The sequence below is a fragment of the Sinocyclocheilus grahami genome, unplaced genomic scaffold, assembly GCF_001515645.1.
Source record: "Sinocyclocheilus grahami isolate Dianchi unplaced genomic scaffold, SAMN03320097.WGS_v1.1 scaffold841.1, whole genome shotgun sequence".
Taxonomy (NCBI): Eukaryota; Metazoa; Chordata; class Actinopteri; order Cypriniformes; family Cyprinidae; genus Sinocyclocheilus; species Sinocyclocheilus grahami.
In genome coordinates, this window is record NW_015506020.1 from 22,225 (window position 1) to 45,527 (window position 23,303).

The following is a 23,303-nucleotide window of genomic DNA, read 5'->3' on the forward strand; positions in this document are numbered from 1 at the left end:
TAATGTACACAACTGATAAGAAAAAACTAAGAAGAAACATGTTATTTCAATGAAAAAACAAAATATGAAGTGTCATGCACGGAATTTTTTTCACTGTAAATTATATAATGACTTTTTCTTTTTCACTTCCAAAAACTGTAATTTTAACAGTAAACAATAATTGATTGACGTTAGTGTTTTCATTTTTCTGCATTGCTCACAGTGTTAACAGTGTAACAGACACAGTATAATTTTGACAAACCAGGCTAAATAATTTAACCATCCCTGCAATAGTACGCTGATTGTATTAAGACAATGGTGAAGTAAGCCACTTCATTTGCTTAAAAAAAGAGAGAAAAGAAAAATATGCACTAGCAAGAGCCACAGCTGCAGGGTCAGAAAAGCTTCAAAAAATGATCAAACATACCTACATCAGCACATGTTGTTTGGGAGGGTTTCAAGAACAATTCTCCTAGCTCATCTAAAAACAGGCCCCAGCATATTCTGTTGTCAGACACGACTGGAACTTCAAATGGGACTGGCTTCTATGGGCAGATGAAACTAAAAAAAGTGCTTTTTAGCAGCAAACACTCAAGATGGGTTTGGTGCACACGGGGATAAAAAGTACCCCATGTGTACAATGAAATATACTGCTGGTGTTTTTTGAACATTAAAGCATGTCAACATATTCTGTTACACCAAATACACAAAATAATAATAAAAAAAAAAAGCATCATATGACCCCTTTAAGTCGCTGGGGTATATTTGTAGCAATAGCCAACAATACATTGTATGGGTCACAATTATAGATTTCTCTTTTATGCCAAAAATCATTAGGATGTTAAGTAAAGATCATGTTCCAGCAAGATATTTTGTAAATGTCCTACCGTAAATATATCAAAAGTTAATTTTTGATTAGTAATATGCATTGCTAAGAACTTCATTTGGACAACTTTAAAGATGATTTTCTCAATATTTAGATTTTTTTGCACCCTCAGATTCCAGATTTTCAAATAGTTGTATCTCGGCCAAATATTATCCTATCCTAACAAACCATACATCAATGGAAAGCTTATTTGTTCAGCTTTCAGATGATTTATAAATCTCGATTTTGAAAATTGTACACTTATGACTGGTTTTGTGGTCCAGAGCAGGGGTGTACATTTCTAAGTGCAAATAGCAGTATTTGTTTTGTGATATGCTATTTACAATAAGTGCAAATAGCTATTTATACTATTAAAATAGCAGGATATTCTGCTAATTACTTATTGCCAATAGTGGCAATTATCTGCACCTCAACATTGTAATACATTATAAAACAGTATGCAATAATAACTTGTGTACATTTTTATTTTAATTCAAATTATTAAATGGATGCCACATTATTCGGACAAAAGCCCTCCTTACACCTCCCCCTAACTCTACCCGATACTTTTTCAACTTTTTGATTATTTCCTTCAGTTTTATAAAAGTATATATTTAAAGTATTAATATCTGCCACCTAACTACTATTTACACTCCTGTTGCTAAAGAAAATGCTGCTATTTTAGTGCAAACAGAATTTATCATTATTTGCACTAGAATATATCGCTTCTTCCACTTCCACAGCTTACTGTTGATTCAGTTCTGTAATTGTAATACATTATAAAACAGTATGCAATAATAACTTGTGTACATTTTTATTTGAATTCAAATTATTAAATAGATGCCACATTATTCGGACAAAAGCCCTCCTTACACCTCCCCCTAACTCTACCCGATACTTTTTTCAACTTTTTGATTATTTCCTTCAGTTTTATAAAAGTATATATTTAAAGTATTAATATCTGCCACCTAACTACTATTTACACTCCTGTTGCTAAAGAAAATGCTGCTATTTTAGTGCAAACAGAATTTATCATTATTTGCACTAGAATATATCGCTTCTTCCACTTCCACAGCTTACTGTTGATTCAGTTCTGTCCAATATGTAAAGTTAATCAATTATGAAACGAGTTAAATTGGGCAATATATATTATATATAATATAGCATTGTTTACTAGTATGCAGCCTTGGCAAGCCTTTGTAAAACGAATGGTTAGCACATTTGTTTGTAAGGTAACAGCCTGGACAGCTGTGCTGAATTAATGTTCAGTGTTTCATGTGACAACACTTAAGCATACCACTCTGAAACATTTGTTGCTTATTGTATACCGTTTCACACACATTTGTTTGTAAGGTAACAGCCTGGACAGCTGTGCTGAATTAATGTTGTGTTTGTCATGTGACAACACTTAAGCATACCACTCTGAAACATTTGTTGCTTATTGTATACCGTTTCACAAACAATTCTTTAAAGAATTGTAGGCAGTATGCATGGTGTACTGGGCATGTAAGCAGTAAGCAAGTATGCCATTTGGAACGGTCTCTGTGATTCCGAAGTACAGTAAATATCCACGCATTCATCCGCACTGAGGAGCCATGCCGGTGCACAACCCACGTAAAAAATTTTTTTTTTTTAATAATTCCGCAAAAACTGCATTTGCAGGTTTCAAACAGAGATGGCGACAAAGAGGCAAAATTTACGGACTACAGCTTTAAATTAAAATTTGTCAGATTTTTCCCCTCATCTTGGATCCTAATCATATTCATGAATAATTGGTCTGACCTTCAGGTTGCATGTGCATAAAGGTACTTTTAAATTTTTGCAAAGTATACTTTTAAAAGTTCTTTTAAGATCTTAGACTTGTATTTGCAGCATCATTGATTCGCATGCATCTGCCACATGCTCGCACCTGGAAAATTTGCAAATCAAATTACATTTAGGCACTTACATTTTGTAAGTAGTAAAAAAAACACTGTATATGTAATCACGATCAGTTATAACTGGTAAACGAAATGTGAGATTTGTCTTTCATTTGTCCTGTATCAGCTTATTTCTCAAGCAAATGAGTTAGACGTGAAATAGTTCTTTATTCATAGGAAGCCATCCCTCTCACACTTAAGCGGCCAACAGGCTTATCATCCTTGTATTAAAGAAGCTCATATGAAAAAGACATCAAGCAAAATGCCTAATAACAACTGCATTACATAAACGGCGATGCACAATTCAAAGACTGCATACAAAAGTTAATTGCTGTTCATAAGTTAAGTCTGAAAAGGAATTAATACTGAAAGTTTGCAACACAGATCACTAAACCGTCTTCCCAATATGAGAAATCACAGTTCTTTGCTGGAAGTACTCATTTGATTTACTGTACTTAGCAAATAGGTACCAGTTCATAGTTCATGGCATGGCAATTCATCTCATTTGAATACAAAAAGAAAAAAAAATAATAATGCTCGACAAAGGAATTTAAATATACAACGCTTTGCTACAAACCGACTCTCAAAAACCTGGAAATATGGTCAAAGAAAAAAAATAAAAAAGAGGAACCAAAAGGTGACAGATGACAGGAAAAAAAACATTTGTACATTTTGGCTCAACGATCCCTTTAACAGCGGAAATACAGAATTTGTTTGTCAGAGTCAAAGACGACTTGTTCGTTTTCATAAAGTGTTTTTGGACCTAAATGCTCATGTCGAAAATATGACACTAGAATCCTAGAGCTAAAGTTAAGTTTGAGAATATGGTAAACGTAGTTGACCCCTGAGTTTCTAATGCAGAACTAGTGTATAAAATACCTCATTACAGTGTGCCTTTTAGTGCAAGCCAGCAAATATGCTCAATTAAACAGGAGGTATATTAGGATAGCACCCAAGCAAACAATGCTTCTCCATGCAGTCTTTCCTGTTGGCCGAATCACAGAGATGGGCTGGTTTGAATAGCCAAACCAGTAGATCAAATACATCTTATTTAGAATCCATTTTTTTCATAGAAAACATAAATATCCCTGAATGAAACTGATTCACAGTATATCGAGGACTCCAGTGCTACTACCATTGTTTTTTATGTTGGGACAATCAAGTGTGTCTTCAAGGTCTCCAGTTAGTGTCTCTTGCATGGCTCAACCGCCCAAATCCTTCATTCGCTGTCTTGATAATTCACAGTCCGTTTGCCTCTGTTTCTGGTCCGGATGCGCGTGGCCCGTCGAGGTTTCTCATACGACACGTCGCTATCCTCATCAGAAACATCCCTCTGATGTTTCCTGGAGCGTGTGGTTCCTCGGCCACGGTCTCTTAGCTTTCTCTTCGGACTGCTCCGTGAACCTGAGCTGGCATCTGATTCAGACTCCCCAGACTCTTCGCTTTCAGAGTCGCTTCCATCATCATCCTCGTTGCTTCCTTCGTCGCTTTGCTTCCGTTGTTGCCGGGTCGCCTTGGGAAGCTTCTCCTGAGACCATCGCTCCCGATCATTCTCTGATTTGCACCTAGATTCGGAGTCACTCTCAGAGGCCGTCGAGCCCCTCAAGCGCTTGTAGCGGTTCGCATGCTTTCTTTGAGGTGTCATGCCCTCGTTTTCATCACTGGTCCTACTACTTTTGTTGTCTGCGTCTTCAGACTCTGAGGAGCCACCACGTTTTCTTTTTGAGGTACCGCCTGGTGGGTTTCTTGCCCTGGAGTTGGCCCGCTCCTTGCGCTTTCCATTCTTCGAATTAATCTCCATCTCTGGACTGAATTCTTCATCCGAGTCCTCCATAATGTAGCTCTTCTTGGGAAGAGTTCTAAGAGAGATTCCTTTGGATGCAACTTTAAGGCAAGGCTTCCTCCTCGGATGTGCCTTCTTGTCCTCCTCCGATGCGTCGCTCTTTTGCCATTCATCAGAGGAAGTATCCTCCTTTTTCCTCTGTCTTCGGTCTGCCTCCTCTTCACTTTGCGAACTGGAGGCATCCGACATTGCCTCAAGCTTCTTTCTGCGAGCGTTGGACGCACACTTTCGGTTTCTGAGCGACCTTTTTTCTTCACCATCACTTTGATTTTCTTCGTCTTCCGATTTAATTCTCTTCATGCGAGCAACAGATTTTTCTGAAACATCACTGAGCTCCTCTGAGTCCTGGGTGGTTGATGTTAATGCATCTGTGGTTGAGTTTTTTTTGCGGGTAACCTGCTGTTTTGTGGCAGAAGCTTGTTCTTGGCTTTCTGATGGTGCTTTACTCCTCTTCAGCTCTTTCGCATCCACCTTCCTTCCGTTTTGATAAGGGTGCTTTAGAGTTTTGGGCACCTCAACATCCTCATCAGAACTCCTTTCAGAATCCTGCTTGCTTGGCCGATTTTTCTGACGTCGGTCTCTGGAGCAATTCTCTTCTTCAGCATCAGTGTCATTCAATTTTTTTATTTTAGTGACAGCGGCTTTTGCAGTCTTCCTGGTGGACTTCCGCCTGACAACGAGATCCTCGTCTGACTCCCCGTTCACACTTTCATTCTGACTCTCCCCATCATCTGTGTTGTCCTCACTTTCCACTCGTTGCCGTTTGGTGCTGTGTCCATTAATGAAAGGAGACGTTTCTAAAAATAGAAATACAGAAATGCACTTTTCTTTAGTGTCAGTGACCCATTAATGCGTAATGTTAAAGGCCCATACTTCATTTGAGGTTAAACTTTAGTCCTAGCAATCAGTCCATTTTTATTTGAGCCTGAACAAGCGGAGCATGTTTTTGAAGGGTTAGTTCACCCAAAAATGAAAATTAGCCTGTGTTTTACTCACCCTCGAGGCATCCTAGGTGTATATGACTTTCTTTCAGACGAATCCAATCAGAGTTATATTAAAAATTGTCCTGCCTCTTCCAAGCGTTATCATTGCAGTGGGCGGGTGTTTATGTTCAACAGTCCAAAAGACGTCAAATAAAGCACGCACATCGCTAATAAAACAAACCTCACACGCCTCCGGGGGGTGAATGAAGGCCTCCTTTAGCGAATCCATGTTTTTGTAAGAAAAATATCCACATCTCAAACGTAATAAACACTTCTCTCTCACTTCATCTAACTGTGGTACGAGGAAGTCGTTCCGGCGGATGACGTAGAACGTCGGCGTTGCGTGATTAGTGACGAACGCGGATGGAGAACAAAACAAAACGCCGGTCATGAATTAGAAGTACAAGTCGAGGAATTGTAAAGAAAAATGTCGATATAAGCCAAGAGGAGACTGGTTTTCCTTTCCTAAAGTAAGGAAACATTGCTTCCTTTGCTCCTGTAAACAAACTCTAGCATATCTCAGATGTGCGCGTGACGCATGCGTCCTACGTCATCTGCCAGAAGAGTTTCCACATACGACAGTCAGCTGAAGTGAGAGAAAAGTGTTTATTAAGTTTGAAACATGGATATTTTTCTTACAAAAACGCATGGATTCTCTACAGGAGGCCTTTATTCAAGCCCCGGAGCCGTGTGAGGCACGTTTTATTATAAATGCGCGCTTAATTTGATTGAGACTGCTCAACAGAAACACCCGCTCACTGCAATGATAACACTTGGAATAGCCAGGACACTTTTTAATATAACTCCGATATGATTCGTCTGAAAGAAGAAAGTCATATACATCTAGGATGCGTCGAGGGTGAGTAAAACAAAGGCTAATATTAATTTTTGGGTGAACTAACCCTTTAATGGGTTATTATCATTAAGATGACAGACTTTCTTTGTAATAGAATGCTTGATAACAAATTGTGCAAAACCAAGAATGTGCAGATGAATAAAATCTGGATTTCATGCCGATTATAGAGCTCAAGGGATCTACCAAACGCACCCTCTTTTTCTGCTGATCTTCTAGATGGTCTGCGCCCAGCAGTTCTACTCTCCGCTTTGCTTTGAGAAGATGAATTACTGTCTGAGCTGCCATCACTTTTCTCTTCTTCACTGGCTGAAACGTCACTTTCATTTGACACTGTGAGAAAAACAATAACAATAAAAGGAGGGAATGTGCATTTAAGTTACATTAGATATTTTTCCCCCTTTTACACAATTTCAATGAAAAGGTCATTGCCCACGGAGTCCGAAATTTCCGCACGTTAAAAAATAAATACGACCTCACGTTGTGTCAATCATGTTTACACACTGCCGCCGAAACTTTCGTCTGTCATAAAAAATTTGGATCAGGTTCGATTTTCTGCGTTTTCGCATCCGTAGCAAGCATTTTGATAGGAAATGATGATGAATATGAAAAAGAAAAAATGCATACGAAAATTTCGGAGTCAGTGTGCAAGGACCTTATGCTGTGTAGATGTTTATACCGTCTTCCTCCTCTTCTGAATCAGAACTGCTCTGAATTACAGCAGAGCGTTTGCTAGCACGGGTCGCAGGTCGGGTGTTGCCTCCACGGCCCTCCTCATCCGAGCCTTCATCGTCTTCCAGGATATCCATGAGTTTCATCTTATTAACTGCTGCCATGGCGGTCTTGCGGGCTCTCGGCCGGCGACTGACAGATGATGATGACGACTCGTTCTCTGAGGTGTCAGAGCCTTGCGAAGGCTCTTGGTCAGAATCGCTGCAGGGTCGTGGTCTCTGACGCGCGTGTGACCTGTTGTGCCCATTCATCTTGGCATGGCCCTCTAAGATACATAAAGCAAATTTTAAAGGTGATTTGTTATTGTCAAAATAAGTATGTGTCATTTTCCACTAGCTGAAAGTGCTTTACATTTCTACTCAACTGCACACAATGACACACACAAGGATCTAACAGTTTGTCTAAAGGATCCCACCATGTCTGCGTTTTGCTCCATTATTCTGTGCAGCTCTTCTTGTGGCTCTAGTCTCTCGTCTGCAGACACGAGATGAGGATGAAGGTTCCTCATCCTCTTCCGACTGACTCAGAGATTGTTTGCTGTCATGGTCAGACCCTATATCAAAAGCACAAACTGTCTTTAGCAGCTGACGGTAATTCCAGAGTTTCTGAAAGTCCCATGTAATAAAAAGGAATAGTTTACACTACAATTACAGATTTACCTAGAATCAGTTTTACCAGTATTTTCGACATAATTATGGTCTATAATATCTGGTCAGTGGATAAACGGCTCCACCTGGTGGGTTTCTAAAAAATGGTGCCCATTAAAGCACTGTGCAATCAACAGGAACAACCACTGGTGGAGGTAGTGGATCCAGTTCATAAAACCAGGCTGAATGATTCATTCACAACTTGTACTGATCTGGATTTCGAGTGGTTGTAGAGTTAACTCATTGGAGAGGAAGACTCTCAGTGAATAATGCAGTCTCATGTCTGCTCATTTTAATGCTTTTTGTGTCCTTTTTAAAAAAAAATTTTTTATTCCAAATAAAGCAGCTGAAATAGTTTTAGAACATCTTCATGTGAATGGGCAGTTCACTTAAAAATAAGTTGATTTAAATTTTCGTTTTCAATTTAACTGACCTGTACACGGGTGTTGCTGCAACAGAGTGCCTTATATTTTAAGACCAGAAACAAATCATGTTTTTACGAGTTGTCTGTCTTACCGGATGAAGATGAGCAACTCCGTCTGAAGGTGTCCTTGGCTTCATTGACTCTGCGGCGCTCTGGTCCAGACACTTTGGCTAAGGTAGATTTGGCTGTAGACTGTTCTGTGTTTTCCTGAGTTTTTAAAGTAGACCTCTTTTGACTAGGGTCAAGAGGGGGGAAAAAAAGAGACAGGTTTGTTTTCTGAATGCAAACTATTCGGAAGAAAAAAAAAGGTTAGATTAACAATAAGAGACGGCAGCATAAACTTGGCAGGAGGATCCGCTTACCGTGAGGATCCTTGGCTGGAAGGAGCCGACTCCTGATGCTGTAATTTCTTCCTGAATCTTTGACTCCGTCGCAGCTTTAAGCTACTTTTGATGGCAGTCTTATAGTCTGAAAGGATTTTTTGTATACTCTCCTCGAAAAACGCTGACAGTCGCAAAGTCATACTGTAAATCTGTCAAATCAAATAGTGCAAGAACATCAACGTGTCTTCAAGAATTAAGCAAAAAGGCAAGCAGAAAGAAGAAAAGGCAGAAAAAGACAAGATTATCCAAGACATTAATGCATTACCTTTGACCGTTTGTTTGGCGTGTAGGCTTTAGCATTGGCAAAAATAAGTCTGGTGTCCTTGCAGAGGTCTATGGGATTTTCATAGCGCTCTTCTTCAAGAGTTTGCCGCACTGTTCCAAGGTCCATAGGGGTGTCGATAATATTACAGTAATCCTGGAGACACAAAGAGGAGACATTTAACTTCCTGCTTCTACTGACAATGCTTGATCCCACCTTTAAATCAGATCCACATCTCCAGATTAAGACAGATAACCCCTTCCCTAACATTATTCCATTGATTGTTTTTTTGGACTCACAGGATATTCTCTCTGATCTACAGGATCCCGGAACGGCTCTGAATCCTCACACTCAAACATGTAGTCCAGCAAACGTTTGCAGTGGTCCTTCCATGCATCCCTGTCCTGCACAACCTCCAGTGATGACTGACAAAATCAACACAAAACAGCATCTTAAACATTCATTTTCCCATCTGAACAAACTTCTCGTTTTCAGTTTAGTGATGGAATTTTTCAAATCAAAGCGCAGGTATATAGTAGAATAATCAACAGTGTAACAGGATCTCTGGTGACATTTCTAACAATGTGCAGTATATACTATCATTCCACCCAAAAATTGAGATTACAGTACAGTGTACAGTGTACAATATATATATATATATATATATATATATATATATATATATATAATTAGGGCTGCCACTAATGACTATTTTTATTTCGATTAACCTATTGACTAATTTATCGATTAACCGATTAATCTTAAAGATTAATTTCCCACAAACAATCTTTTATTAAACTATATCATAACTATTATTTTATTAAACCAAATGAAATCCAAATTTCTATGAAATCCTTTTTTTAAAGCAAAGGTAATGTGCAACAGAGTGCAAGAAGCAAGTGTGCATCTCAGTCCAAATCACTGAAATCAAAGTTCAGTATTATAGTGCAAGAATGACAACATATCCACGTGTTCTAGTCTACTAATAATACAATTATAATCAAAACACACTTTTTTAAAAAGTATTAACCAGAAATGTTATTTACCAGAATTTATTTAGGGAAAAAAATGTAAATGTACAGTATTTCTGAAAAAAAAAAAAAAAAAAAAAATTGGAGATGCTTCCTATAATAAATTTTTTTTTGTGGTAATAAAAATAGATGTAAGTGAACAATAGCCTTTAAATTACTTAAAATACATATATAATAGCAATGAGGCAATAATAATTAGTTCAAATAAAGTATCAAAAGCAAGAAATCATATGGTTTTATTGAACAAAACTGTTAAAATACATAATGTATTATAAACAATAGAGCTAATGTACATCACGCATTACAACAAAGGCCTGCAGGGGGCGCCAACGGCCTGATGATTATTTTTTACACATTGCTGTGCAACCTAATACTGGTTTAATATTAACCAAGCACCATTTCATTCAAATGTCCACTCAATTTTTAATATTTGGCCATTTCTTTAGGACAGAAATGCTATAGCCACTGTAATTAAAAGAATATGTGGACATCAAAACATGTAAACTCAAGAGTGAGGGTTTGAGCTTTTATTTTGAAACCGCTATGTATTCTCCTGTGTTTGCGTAGATTTATAAATGATTTACCTTACATATCTGGCGCACGTTGCATTCCCAGATGAACGCTATAATAAACCCAAACTCACAACAACATGCAGAGATGGAGTTTGAGACGCTCCACACATGTAAATGATAACAGTTCCTGTGGAACCTGCACACATGTAAATGATAACAGTTCCTGTGGAACTACTGTGAACGGAGCCGCTGTGTGATGCACGTACTTCACCTACACGCATGTAAATAATTAAAGCACATATACTGTATTAGAACTGCATCGCATATAATTATTTAATTAAATCGTAGCATTTGTGAATTGACAATTATGCTTAATTATGATTTTTAAATGGGTTTAATATATCATGCAGCCTTGGGACACAGTCTAATGTGTTGTATGGATTCTTGTCCGTGAAATGCGTCACTTCCGGTATTTTCCCGGTTAGTCGATGCGAGCAAAATGAAGATAAAAATCGAATAGTCTAATAAAATCGACGAATATCGCAACAGCCCTATATATAATATCTTACACTACCTGGCGAAGTCTTTGTCCTGCAGAGGTTCCAGGTGCATCAATGTCATCCATGTCCTAAAAGCCACACCAGAATCAATCTCAAGTTTTGCAGAAAATACAGGCTAAGAAAATACAGGTGAAAAATACACTCACCTCATCTTCAGAGTACTCCATGTTTTCAACGGCATTGTAGATCTCCATAATATCTGTACAGTGAAGTTTACTGTGGCCGGGGAGAAAAAAAAAAAGTTGATTAAATTACAGAACAAAAACATAAATATCACAAATGGACCTTCACTAAAGACCAACCTTATGAACTTCAGAAGAACATTTGTTATGATTTTTGCAGACTGTGCAATCTTGCTGCGGGGCTCATTAAAAGTCTTGGCATTTTGTTCAATGTGTTTTACATCCCAGATCAATGCAGACAGTCTCCTAAAAAACCCAAGACATGTTAAAACACACCAAAAGTAGACATACACTAATGACATGAAACACTCAAACATTCAAACTCTTATTCCACTTTCTTTCTGTGGGACATAAACTCTTTTGTAGAATGATCAAACTGCTCTTTTCGTACAAAAAAATTACCATAACAGTAGCGAGTCCAATGGGGTTAACATGCTTGCATGTTTAAGCTTCTGCAAAAACCAACAAAGTTTCTTTTTGCACGTCAAGCTGCAGGTGACAATATATGACGTGCTCCATTTATGTGCACTGATCAGTTTATATGAAAAAAGCCTAAATTAAATCTGTTCATATAAAGTGTCTCTTCAGCAGACCTGGATTAAACCACTCAATTCATTTAGATTACGTTTTGCAATGTCTTTATGAACTTTCTGAGTCAAAGTCTTGATGGTATGGATTTTCTGATAGAGGGACAGAAATCTCTCAGGTTTATTAAAAAAAATAAATTACCATTCGTTTCTTGAAGATGAATGAAAGTCTTATGGGTTATATGGAAAAGTGCAGCATGAACATTCTTCAAAATGCCTACATATGTGCATCATGGAACAAAGATTTTCATATGGGTTTAGAAATGTTACGGGGATGAGTGAATGGTGACAATTTTTATTTTTAGGTGGACTGCAACTATTAAGATACAAACCTGTAGAAGTTGTGCTTAAGCCGCAGTTTGATGGTGTTAAGGTCGGTGGGGTATGCAATGATAGCACAATATGTTGGATACTGAGTGAGGTCGACCGGACCAGAGAAAGGTGCTGCAATAGCTGTCGAAAAGAACAGAAATCGACATTTAATACATCAGAGGGTCACAGTTAAATGGTTAGTTTACAGAAAAGTGATATTTTCTGTCATTATCTTGTTCCAAACCCAGAAGTCCATCATTGAACTTTGGAACACAATTGACCTATCGGTAAGCTCCACCCCCCTTAGTTACTGTTGCGCACTCAGACACTACTGTCTTACAATGATGTGAAAACCTTGTCCCAAGATATTTTTTGATACATTTTGGACACGGAAAGATGTGGGACTTAAATATGACATGGAGTTATATATAAAATATTTCAAAATAAATATGTAAAAATACAGATCACAATGCAAACAGGAGAATTCTCATGTTACGGTCTTTACGATCGCAATGACAACATCTCGGATCAACCCTGTTCATGTACCTCAGTGTAAGATTAAATTAATTTACATTTAACCAGTTTAATATGAAGAATAAACTCCATCAAACCGATGAAAGCTTCGGCTCTTCCAATGTTTTTTCATGGAGCTGAAAACTGAGTGCAACTGATACTCGACTGCCATTGGCTCATCTGCGTTCGAGGGGAGGGGCTTACCGATAGGCAGTGTTGGGGTAACGCATTACAAGTAACGCGAGTTACGTAATCGGATTACTTTTTTCCAAGTAACTAGTAAAGCAACGCATTACTTTTTAATTTACAAGAGAATATCTGAGTTACTTTTTCAGATAAGTAACGCAAGTTACTTTTCCCCCCCAATTTATTGATTGACAGCTCTCCTGTCCCCATGTTGCGAGAAATCAGATGTTACTGTAGTTCTAGAATAAATATGAATATGCATTCATTCATCTCACTCACAAAAACACTCAAAATGTTTATTGCTGAAGCATGTTGAAATTTCTTCTTCTGCATTCTACTCTACGGACTTAAATGTACTTTTTCCCTTCAGCCTGAGGCTTATTCATTTCCCTTTTGGTGTGAAAATTACTTTTAAAAGTAACTTTCCCCAACACTGCCGATAGGTCATTTGAAGATATTTTTCATTTTTGTCCATACAATGAAAGTCTACGTAATCCAAAAAAAAACGGCTAAATTCAAATGGATTACTTTTACAAAGTCTCCTTATAAACTTTTAGAAGCTTTTAAAACTCACAAAAAAAAACATCTGAGTCAAGGGATCGCAATGTCATTAGGGTAAGTAAATTAAAGGCACAATATGCACGTTTTTTTTATTAAAATCCAAAAACCACTAGAACAGTTTTATATATTTTGCTGACTTGTGTACTTAAATTATCCCAAATGTTTCGAAGAATGTTTAAAAATTGCCAGAGAAATAAGCAATTTTAATAAGTGACACGGACCGTGTCCATAGTATCATTGTGTCGCCTGCCAATGACGTCATAACCCCTCGATTTCACCAAAGACGCTTTAATATGTTGTGCGTTTTATTAGACCGGTGACGACTGCACAGAGTAGCATTATAACAGAACGTTCAAATGTATCTAGTATGATAAAACAGCGCTGCTTTACCCCACATACGCACGACCGGAAGGACCGGAAGCAGTCGACTGTGGCATAATAAAAGCTCTGCTGCTTTCGAGCTGTGTCGCACTCGTTCTGCGGCCTCGTTTCGCTTCGACGGCTTTCAGCCTCACCCTTGCTTCATTCTACTACGTTAATAAATCATTAGCTCATCCATGAACATGATTTCTGCCCGAGTCCCGTCGGATTGCATCGGCTGTGGGGATGAAGACGACAACTCCCATGATTCCACACTCAGTCACGGCGTCATCAAACTACGCCTTTGTCTCTGTTTATTTTGAATACGCGCCCTCTAGCGGCGAAAATGACATAGTGCCTTTAACTATCCCTAGTCCAAGTAGTTCATCAAAATTTGGATAATTAATATAGGATAACGCACCCACAGACACAAGCTGTTCTATGCCTGCAATGATGCGTGCACTCTCTTGGTCTCGACCCTTGTCCCCCCATTCATCCTCCTGAGGTTTATACAGGATATCCATCATCTCCTCATCTGTCACTGGCACTCCTGCACTCTCCGACTCCGGCTGCTCAGCTGCAGAAACCAAAATAACCCCCCAATAAAAACCACTTGCTTAATTAAAACACAATGACCAAGTACCTTTATGTTAGAAATGGAGTAAACATACAAACTCAGAATATTTAGTGCAAAGACTGCTGATATGCAAATTTCATCTCAACTGAAAAAAAAAAACACTGCAAGAAACATGCATCGTGTATCTGGTTTAAGATAATGCTTGAGTGGTCAGAAGTACCGTGTTCAGGAATAGCCTCCACGTCCCAAGGACTCAGCTTTTCTGTCTCCCCATTGTCCCACCTGCAAAAACATGGAAGTTAAAAACCACTGCCAAATGACTAGGGTTGCAAAGGGGTGGAAAATTTCCGGAAACTTTCGAAAAATCCCTGGAAGATTCCAAAAAATCCTGGAAAGTTTCCAAAATTTCTGGAATGTTTCCTAAATTTACTGGAAATTTTCTACCTTTTTGCAACCCTATGCATAATTGTCTGTGCTAAAATATATATATATTTTTTTTTTATCATGCAGAGTCACTGTAAGTAAGCCATTGCTATAGTTTGTCTTTCTGAAGAGTGTAAACACTGTGACTGTGAATGTTTAAGCAGCCTGACATGTCAACATCTGACTCAATAAACTGTTCAAGTTTGGGGCGGGACTAGCCATTTACCAGATGACAGAAGGGGCGTGGAATGAGTGTTTGGAAACTTATTTCTCATGCATATTATTTTTGCAAGTCCATTTAGTTCCTAAAGAAAATCACAGAAATCACAGATTCACCTTAAACTGAAGCCAACAGGAAAATGACAATGATGCAAAGTCAGGCATTTGAGAAACAATGTCATATTTAATAATAAATAATAATAAAAAAACAAGTGATGTTTTTTCACAGATGAACATTATAATTACCAATGAATTCAACAACAACAACAATCAAAAAATTAAAAATAAAAATACAATGACTTGGTACATAAATATGGCTTTAAAATGTGGCACATCAGTCAAGTGCAGCATGAAAGCAACAGTGAATGAGGTGTGTGTATCAGGACGGGCTCGCTTACAAGTCTGCATGAGGACATATATTAATGGCCTGATATCATCCACTACCTATACAGTGAGAGAGACACACAGAGGTAGTGATTATGATGTGTTAAATGAAACATGGTTTTTAAATAGTTCAGTATATATTTTCTAAACAAGATATTCAAGCCTCAAGCACGTTTTTAGAGATCGCACCATGGCATGACCGCATAGTATGAAGCAGTGGGAAATAAATTTTTCTGTAAGCTCAGACTTACTGTGGCTGAAGGTAATCTAAATTAGGTTTTTAATTGTATTTAGTGACTGTACAATAGATTTTTTTTCACACTTAGTGTAATATCGAAGACAGGTCAACAGGTCACCAGAAAATAGTTCTCATTTATGGCTTATGAGATAAGGTGTGGTTTGTTCTTCCAAACTGTATTTCCCATTATTTAATATAATTATTATCTCATAATAATTATATTAATCATAATATAATTATATCATAGTTACACACTCAATGCACAACCTCTTCAACGTGGTGCATTTGTACTAAAAAACTCACTGTCATTATAGCCAAGCTTCCATCCAAAGATTTTTTTTTGTAGATATTGTTTTGTTTTGTGGAAAAAGATTTCGCGAATCAAAATATTTCCTGATATAGCAGATGGAAATGCTGATTATTGTTAATGAAATACGTTTTCTTTATTGTGAATTTAAGTTAAGTCTGTAAAAGCTAAAATGTTGCTACCATATTTTTAACGGTGAAGTTCTGGCAACCACAGCTGTCGATATTTTACCGTTTCTGGAATGTTTCCTAAATTTACTGGAAATTTTCTACCTTTTTGCAACTCTACAAATGACTAGAGCACACCATCCAATAATTCAGTTTGGGCTTACTTGACTTTGAAGCACTGAAAAAGGCTGTCGGGATATTCGGACTGATATGGTTCCTGACAAACTATGGTCCCAAACCACCAGGCGTCATCGATCACAGAGCGAAACCGATTACCTACAGAAAACAAAGCACGAAAACCAGGACAGGCATGACTCAATATGAATCAAATTGAATTCTGATGCAGGCTACCAAAATAAACTCAATGACCTCAGGTCATGACTCCAAACTTACTCGATGTCCACACTCTGTGCCGTGCCTCATCGTAGCTTTGACGCAGCACCAGAAAATCAATTACATCCGGCATATCATGATATCTAAGAAAAAACAGCACCAAAACATGTACTTTTGCTTAATCTACACCAAGATGCATCTTTGCCAATATAATTGAAATTTCAACTCATATCTTCCCAGCTTACTTTATTGAAAAGGATCGGTCTGTAATTTTGCCTGTTCCAGGGTCAATCTGGGTGAGTTTCAGACAGCACAGGGTTGGAGGGCACACTTCATACTTGATCCCTGTTATTTTCACAAACTCTTGGTCCTGGTAAAAACAAATGATTTACGAGATTTTCAAAGCCAGACATGCTGAAAACAAAAAGTTAGGCGAGTTGCATGTATTGTTTAAAAGCATGTTCAAGGTTAAATACAACAAACACAAGTGTATGGGAACTTAATCGTGTGAGACACTTCTGGGAGGTAATCATATTTTGAAGATAAACTTTGGCTCAGGCATTTCAGATCATGACTGGTATTAGTTTAGTTATCAATGTATACATGCAATGGGGAAGTTGTGGCCTAATGGTTAGAGAGTCGGACTCGTAACCTAAAGGTTGTGGGTTCGAGTCTCGTACCGGCAGGGATTGTAGGTGGGGGGAGTGAATAACCAGCGCTCTCTCCCACCTTCAATACCACGACTGAGGTGCCCTTGAGCAAAGCACCAAACACCCAACTGCTCCCCGGGCGCTGCAGCATAAATGGCTGCCCAATGCTCTGGGTGTGTGTTCACGGTTTGTGTGTGTTCACTGCTGTGTGTGTGCACTTAGGATGGGTTAAATGCAGAGCACTAATTCCGAGTATGGGTAACCATACTTGGCCACATGTCACTTCACTTTATGCATAATGTTAAGATCAGATCAATGCAAAGTTTTTCAAAGCACTTATGAAGGGATGCATCTGATAAAATCAACTGTGTCAGAAATTTTTTTTTGATCTTACTCTTAACTCCATCTTCTTCCATGGCTGTCTGTCTGGGTTAATGGGGTACAGGTTAGTCCTGCAGACTGCATCCACATATGCCTCATGACCCTGACGAAAATAGATGACCTGTGGACAGATAAAAAAAATAAATAAACATTAAAAAGGCTTTTCATCTGATTAAGACAAGAATCAGCTGTACATTAAAACAGATGAGATGAAAGAAAACTTATTCTGTACCTCGTCTCCCATTTGAGGGACGAAGGGGGATTTTCGGGGAATGACGTCAGTAATCCATGCTGAGGGACGGAACTCAATCGAGATTTCTCTATTAACGGGCAGTCTCGGTTTTGGTTGCTAAGGACAACACATTTAAAAAAATAAAATAACATAAAAAAATAAAAGGGGCATTTAAATGCCCAGTTATTTTTAAAAACATTTTTTCCAAACCATTTTTTCCCCAACACAGGCCTAAATTAAGTGCTTATTATTTATTCACTTTTTAACACCATGCCAGCATCAAGGCTATTTTCATGGCAATCTCTGAATAAATTATACAAGGTATACAATTCTAAATTAAGCGCTAGCCAATAATAAAAATGTCTCTCCAGAGTTACAACTAGGAATTTGAGGAAGCCAAAAATCGGGCGGGGAAGGGTGGGCTACTTAAGTACCAAGGGGATAAATTTTAAAAGGACCATATAAGAATTTGTAATAGTGACAGTAATGGCTGTGCTGCACACCTTTGGTGTTTTGCTTTTGGCTTTCTTGTGCTTTTGGGGTGAAGACACCTGTTCTTCTTCATCTATGGTTTGATCCTCATCTGCTACATCTTCGTCTTCCTCATCCTCTTCCTCAGAGCTGCTGATCCTGCGGCTTGCACGCCACCGAGACGATGGAGACGCAGTTGGTCGCAAACTTATTCCTGCATCTGCCATCCAGTCGGAATAATCACTGGAGGAGTGACTTTAATTATGAACAAAGAGACGTAAATATTTCCTCGTGAACATGTTAAAGATGACTAGTGGTCGACCGATATATCGGCCGATATCTGCCATTTTTCAAATATCGGCCGATAAGTTTTTCTGTTTGGCCGATGTGTTCGAGGCGGGACTTTTATTTTGACGGCGCAGAGAACGGCTGCGGCAGTGCCTGAGCACACAGTGCTCACATTCTCCCTCTTGTAGCTGTTGTCATTCAGTTCCGTCTAATACGGATAGAAGTCTATCTAATAATCAGATAGAACTGTTAAACAAAGGAATTAAAATGTATACAAAAAAGTATTATAATGATTGCTTTAATCGTTTGTGTGCATTGGGCATAAAGGCAAACATTATAATACTTTCTCGTTTGCCGTCAGCATTCCACAAATACGCATTTATATAATTGAAACAAATCTTTGAATGACTAATGAACATTTAATTTCACAAACCTTGCAGACTTAGTCGAATCTAGTTGAGATCTTGTGAAGTGAGCACGTGACCTTCAAATTATGCTGCACTTTATACATTTGCCCACTGTCATATTCATGTCATTTTCACTGTGTGCAGTATGTAAAATGAGTGTTACCTTGGCTTTATTTGAAAAAATATGATTCCCAATGCACACAAACTTCCCAGAATACTGAGTGCCCTGTTGGTTACAGTGTTTACTTCCTTTTTAATTATATTTTTATTAAATATTTATTTGTGAAAAATACTTTTTCTTCTAGAGGACAAGTATGTTTATTTTACACCTTTATTTTTTTTATCCATTTTCAAATGCCTTAAATATGAATTTAAATAAAATTATATCGGCTTTTCCCAATGCACACAAACTTCCCAGAATACTGAGTGCCCTGTTGGTTACAGTGTTTACTTCCTTTTTAATTATATTTTTATTAAATATTTATTTGTGAAAAATACTTTTTCTTCTAGAGTACAAGTATGTTTATTTTACACATTTATTTTTTTTATCCATTTTCAAATGCCTTAAATATGAATTTAAATAAAATTATATCGGCTTTATATCGGCCACCCTGCTTTCCAAGATATCGGCATCGGCTGTCAAAAAAACCCATATCGGTCGACCACTAAAGATGACAACAGAAAATGACACACAAAAAAAAATTATAATAAAGACTTAAAGGGATGGTTTACCCAAAAATGAAAATTCTGTCATTAATTTTGTAATTAATTCACCCTTATGTCGTTCCAAGCCCGTAAGACCTTTGTTCATCTTTGGAACACAAATGAAGATATTTCTGATGAAATCCGAGAGATTTCTGACCCTCCATAGATAGCAAGGGTCCTACCACGATCAAGGCACAGAAACGAAGGGCATCAGTAACATAGTCCATGTGACATCAGGGGTTCAACTGCAATTTTATGAAGCTACGAGAATACCATTGCTCAAAAAACTAAAATAACGACTTTATTCAACAATTCAAAATGCTGCTAGGGTAACAGGGAGGAGAAGAATTGTTGAATAAAGTTGTTATTTTAGTTTTTTTGTGCACAAAAAGTATTCTCGTAGCTTCATAAAATTACAGTTGAACCACTGATGTCACATGGACTATTTTGTCGATGTTCTTGGTACCTTTCTGGACCTCGATCATGGTAGGACTCTTACGGCCTATGGTGGGCCAGAGAGCTCTCGGATTTCATCAAAAATATCTTAATTTGTGTTCCGAAGACGAACGAAGGTCTAACAGGTTTGGAACGACATGAGGGTGAGTAATTAATGACAGAATTTTCATTTTTGGGTGAACTATCCCTTTAACACTTTAAAGGTGTAGCTTATAATTTCTGCGTTATGAGCAGGACCAAACAGAATTCCAAAAATAACAACAGTTTCCAAGTGAACCGTTTCGACAGTTCCAAAGTTCTGATTTTACATTCACACTTTAAAAGTCTTTAAAAGGTGGACTGAATTTAATTTAAGTTTATAATCACTGTTGGAACAACACACCTGCATATATTATTATTATTAATAATAATTTCCAAATAAGTACTGTATTTCATTATGCAATAGTACTTTTCCCCAAATCTCAATATTCATGAAGCATTGCGAAATGCTTGGAATTATGTGAATATTAAAAAAATAAACCTAAAATATATCATATAATGAAAGGGCTTCACCTATAATGCTAACAGAGATATAAAATTATCAAAGTGATAAATTATCATATTAAGTTACTTCAGTTAGACGCCACCACATTGCCTGTTTGCAATGATTTTTTGAGTAGGAGTAAAAAAAAAAAATGTCTGTGGCAATCATTTGAGAAGTTTAAACTGAACATTTCTATTGTTCCATTTAGATTTACTGTGCATTATTATTGGAAACAAATTGCAATTCCACTTGGTGTCACTAGAGGCAGATATTACATACTTCCTTTTTAAAATTACTACGGTGGCAGAATAAATACCTTGAGCTATCACTCCTCCATTCCTCTTCATCCTCAACAGACAAATCAACGTCACTGCCCTTGATTTCACTGCCCTACACCATTAATACACATATAATTATTAACATGTATGATATGGCATAAGAGTATTGTAAAAAGTGAATTAACTCAAACACTCAACCTCAGAAGATGCCGTTTCCTCCCCCTCCTCACATGAGAACTCGATGTACTCTTCAGCTAGACTCTCTTTACGCTCCTGATTCTTCTGCCGTTTACGGGACTGTGCACGTTTGAGGCCCAGCTCTTCGTCATCAGAATCATCCTATGGGCAGAACAAGATGTTTACTCATTGCTGCCATCATACCCATGATGCAATTCATAGAGAGGCAGAACCCTACCCTGAAGGTGGTGTGGGCCACTCTCCTTCTCTTGGTGTTGTAAAGGGTGACCTCCTCCTCACCCTTCGTTATTCTGAATGACTCCTGCGCCCTAAATGAACAAGTCATGTAGTAAATTAAATCTGTAAATCCGTACCATCTGAAGACCAACCAATAGCTTTCTTGTTTACTTGCCGATAACCAACAACTTAGCAAAGACATTACTATCTCACAATAGAACATAATTAAACTCGGCATACCACTTTTCCATTTGAATATTTTTCGATAAAGTGACAAATGTATAAACATCTATACATATATACAAAACTCCATTAAGAGCTTAAGTAGCTAAAGAACATTCAGCAACATAAAAATATATTAATCCGAAGTTCATGACAATCATAACTATTTGAAGGAATTTTAACTAATGTAATTGCATTAGTTGCATATAAAGTTTAACTTTTTTTAATATAAAAGTAACTTTTAAATACAATAAACCAATATGGGCGTAAACAAATGTTTCAAACTGATTCAAACAATAGCAAAGAATCTTATATTTAATCTCATCTGGCATGTTTTAGACAAGATCAAAATGTCATATGTAAACAAATGTTTTAAAAAGTATTTTGTGTCGTTCGAGAAAAACACCATAGCAAACAAATATGAACGACTGTTGTAGGTTACGTTTACACAACAACAATGTAGTATAAAAACAGAAAAGTTTTTCCCTTGCGTTTTTAAAAAGTTTCATATGTCGTATATACAACGTTTTCAAAAAGATTCACCTTTACACATATCCGTGAAAACTGCCAAAAACACTGTACTACGTATGCCAGGCCATTAGTTGGTGCTGTCACCTTGTTAGTAAACAGTACCTGTAGGGAAGTGACGATTATATGTTGTATATGACGTGTCTCCGCTGTTGGTTGTAATATTGGTGAAATAAATCCACACTTTGCTGAAGAAGCGTTAGCAAACTATTGAGCAGCAACAATAGTACCATGTACTCCGCCATTGTTGTGTACGTTTGTTCGCGCTTGCCTTTAAAATCGACACGTACTGCGTATGTCTACATACCTGACACGTACTACGCACACGCATGACGTCACAGTTTTCAAAGATTCCCGTATTGGGTGTTTACATGGAAACCATAATGGTGGCATTTTCAAAAACTTTCAAAAATATGCGTTTTCAGTCCCCAAAACACCGTTGTCGTGTAAACGAATAGGCAAAATGCATAAAAAGTTTCCTGTTTTTGGCTGAAAACATTGTGTAAATGGCCCCTTAAAGTGTAAATACTTTTTGACTTCCTTCTCCCTGACATGCGGGCCAGAAACAAAGTTGCGCAGCCTGTTTTATTTACAGGGCTTACCATATTATTTCTGCCTTTCTAAGCGCCACCTACTGTCAGAAAGTGAATTTGGATTTTCATGTTGAGGTTGTTTGAGCGTATGCCTCTTTACACCGTGTTGTTAATTTAAAAATGATTAATGGAAAAGCAGCATTCTAAAAATGCATTTTAGACATCTAAATTTGTAATATGGCATCTAAAATTATTGATAGTATGTTGTGGCTGCGATGACAATACTGTTAAAGTTCATTATAATGATATATCATTTCCGAATACCTGCATGTGTAATTTGTATATAGATAAAATAATGGAATAGGAACCTGTAGCCACTTGCTGTAAGCTCAGGCACCACCACCCTGCGTCTCCAGGCCTGAAGGTCCCTCTCTGTGGCCATCTGACTGCGTGGAGCATTCTGGTGCATCTGCCGGACTCCCTCTACCTGTCCACTGCGCCGTAAACCCACATTAGGTGGAGATTGAACGTCCATGCGCTCGTTGAGTGACACTGTGCAATCAAATGCAGCTACATTAGATGAAACTCTGTGGAGCTTCGACTGCAAATTTACAGAAGTGGATGTCGCTCTAAGACTACATGCTAATGGAGTTCAACTTATAGGCACCTCTGCGGGGAGTTCCAGGCTCTGGCACACGGGCAGGAGCAGGAACACCACCCTCTGGATGAGCTGCAACCTGTCTGTCCTGGTGCTGCTGAAGCTGGTGGATGGCAAAATCCAAGGTGCTGTGACGAACCTCCTCGCTCTCCGCAGACTGCTGACTGATCACCTGCTCCACGACCTCACCATCACCTGAAACATTTTTAAAGGTG

The 23,303-nt window shown here is 37.9% G+C and overlaps 1 protein-coding gene across 1 annotated transcript in view; it reads right to left on the minus strand.

The window, feature by feature from the left end:
* Positions 1–2,915: 2,915 nt before the first annotated feature.
* Positions 2,916–23,303, minus strand: part of LOC107562805 (bromodomain and WD repeat-containing protein 1-like) — a 43,993-nt gene continuing 23,605 nt past the window's right edge. The window contains exons 7-31 of the mRNA XM_016247529.1: positions 23,098–23,283; positions 22,799–22,982; positions 21,149–21,239; positions 20,932–21,072; positions 20,772–20,845; positions 18,109–18,331; positions 17,606–17,722; positions 17,387–17,494; positions 16,588–16,712; positions 16,403–16,485; positions 16,174–16,285; positions 14,492–14,553; positions 14,116–14,271; positions 12,095–12,215; positions 11,296–11,421; positions 11,140–11,209; positions 11,008–11,061; positions 9,190–9,315; positions 8,894–9,046; positions 8,608–8,777; positions 8,338–8,480; positions 7,590–7,727; positions 7,122–7,439; positions 6,638–6,775; positions 2,916–5,403 (exon numbers count right to left, since the gene is read on the minus strand). Of these exons, the coding sequence (XP_016103015.1) occupies positions 3,983–5,403; positions 6,638–6,775; positions 7,122–7,439; positions 7,590–7,727; positions 8,338–8,480; positions 8,608–8,777; positions 8,894–9,046; positions 9,190–9,315; positions 11,008–11,061; positions 11,140–11,209; positions 11,296–11,421; positions 12,095–12,215; positions 14,116–14,271; positions 14,492–14,553; positions 16,174–16,285; positions 16,403–16,485; positions 16,588–16,712; positions 17,387–17,494; positions 17,606–17,722; positions 18,109–18,331; positions 20,772–20,845; positions 20,932–21,072; positions 21,149–21,239; positions 22,799–22,982; positions 23,098–23,283 (4,640 nt within the window). The 3' untranslated portion in view covers positions 2,916–3,982. The remainder of the gene's footprint in view (positions 5,404–6,637; positions 6,776–7,121; positions 7,440–7,589; positions 7,728–8,337; positions 8,481–8,607; positions 8,778–8,893; positions 9,047–9,189; positions 9,316–11,007; positions 11,062–11,139; positions 11,210–11,295; positions 11,422–12,094; positions 12,216–14,115; positions 14,272–14,491; positions 14,554–16,173; positions 16,286–16,402; positions 16,486–16,587; positions 16,713–17,386; positions 17,495–17,605; positions 17,723–18,108; positions 18,332–20,771; positions 20,846–20,931; positions 21,073–21,148; positions 21,240–22,798; positions 22,983–23,097; positions 23,284–23,303) is intronic.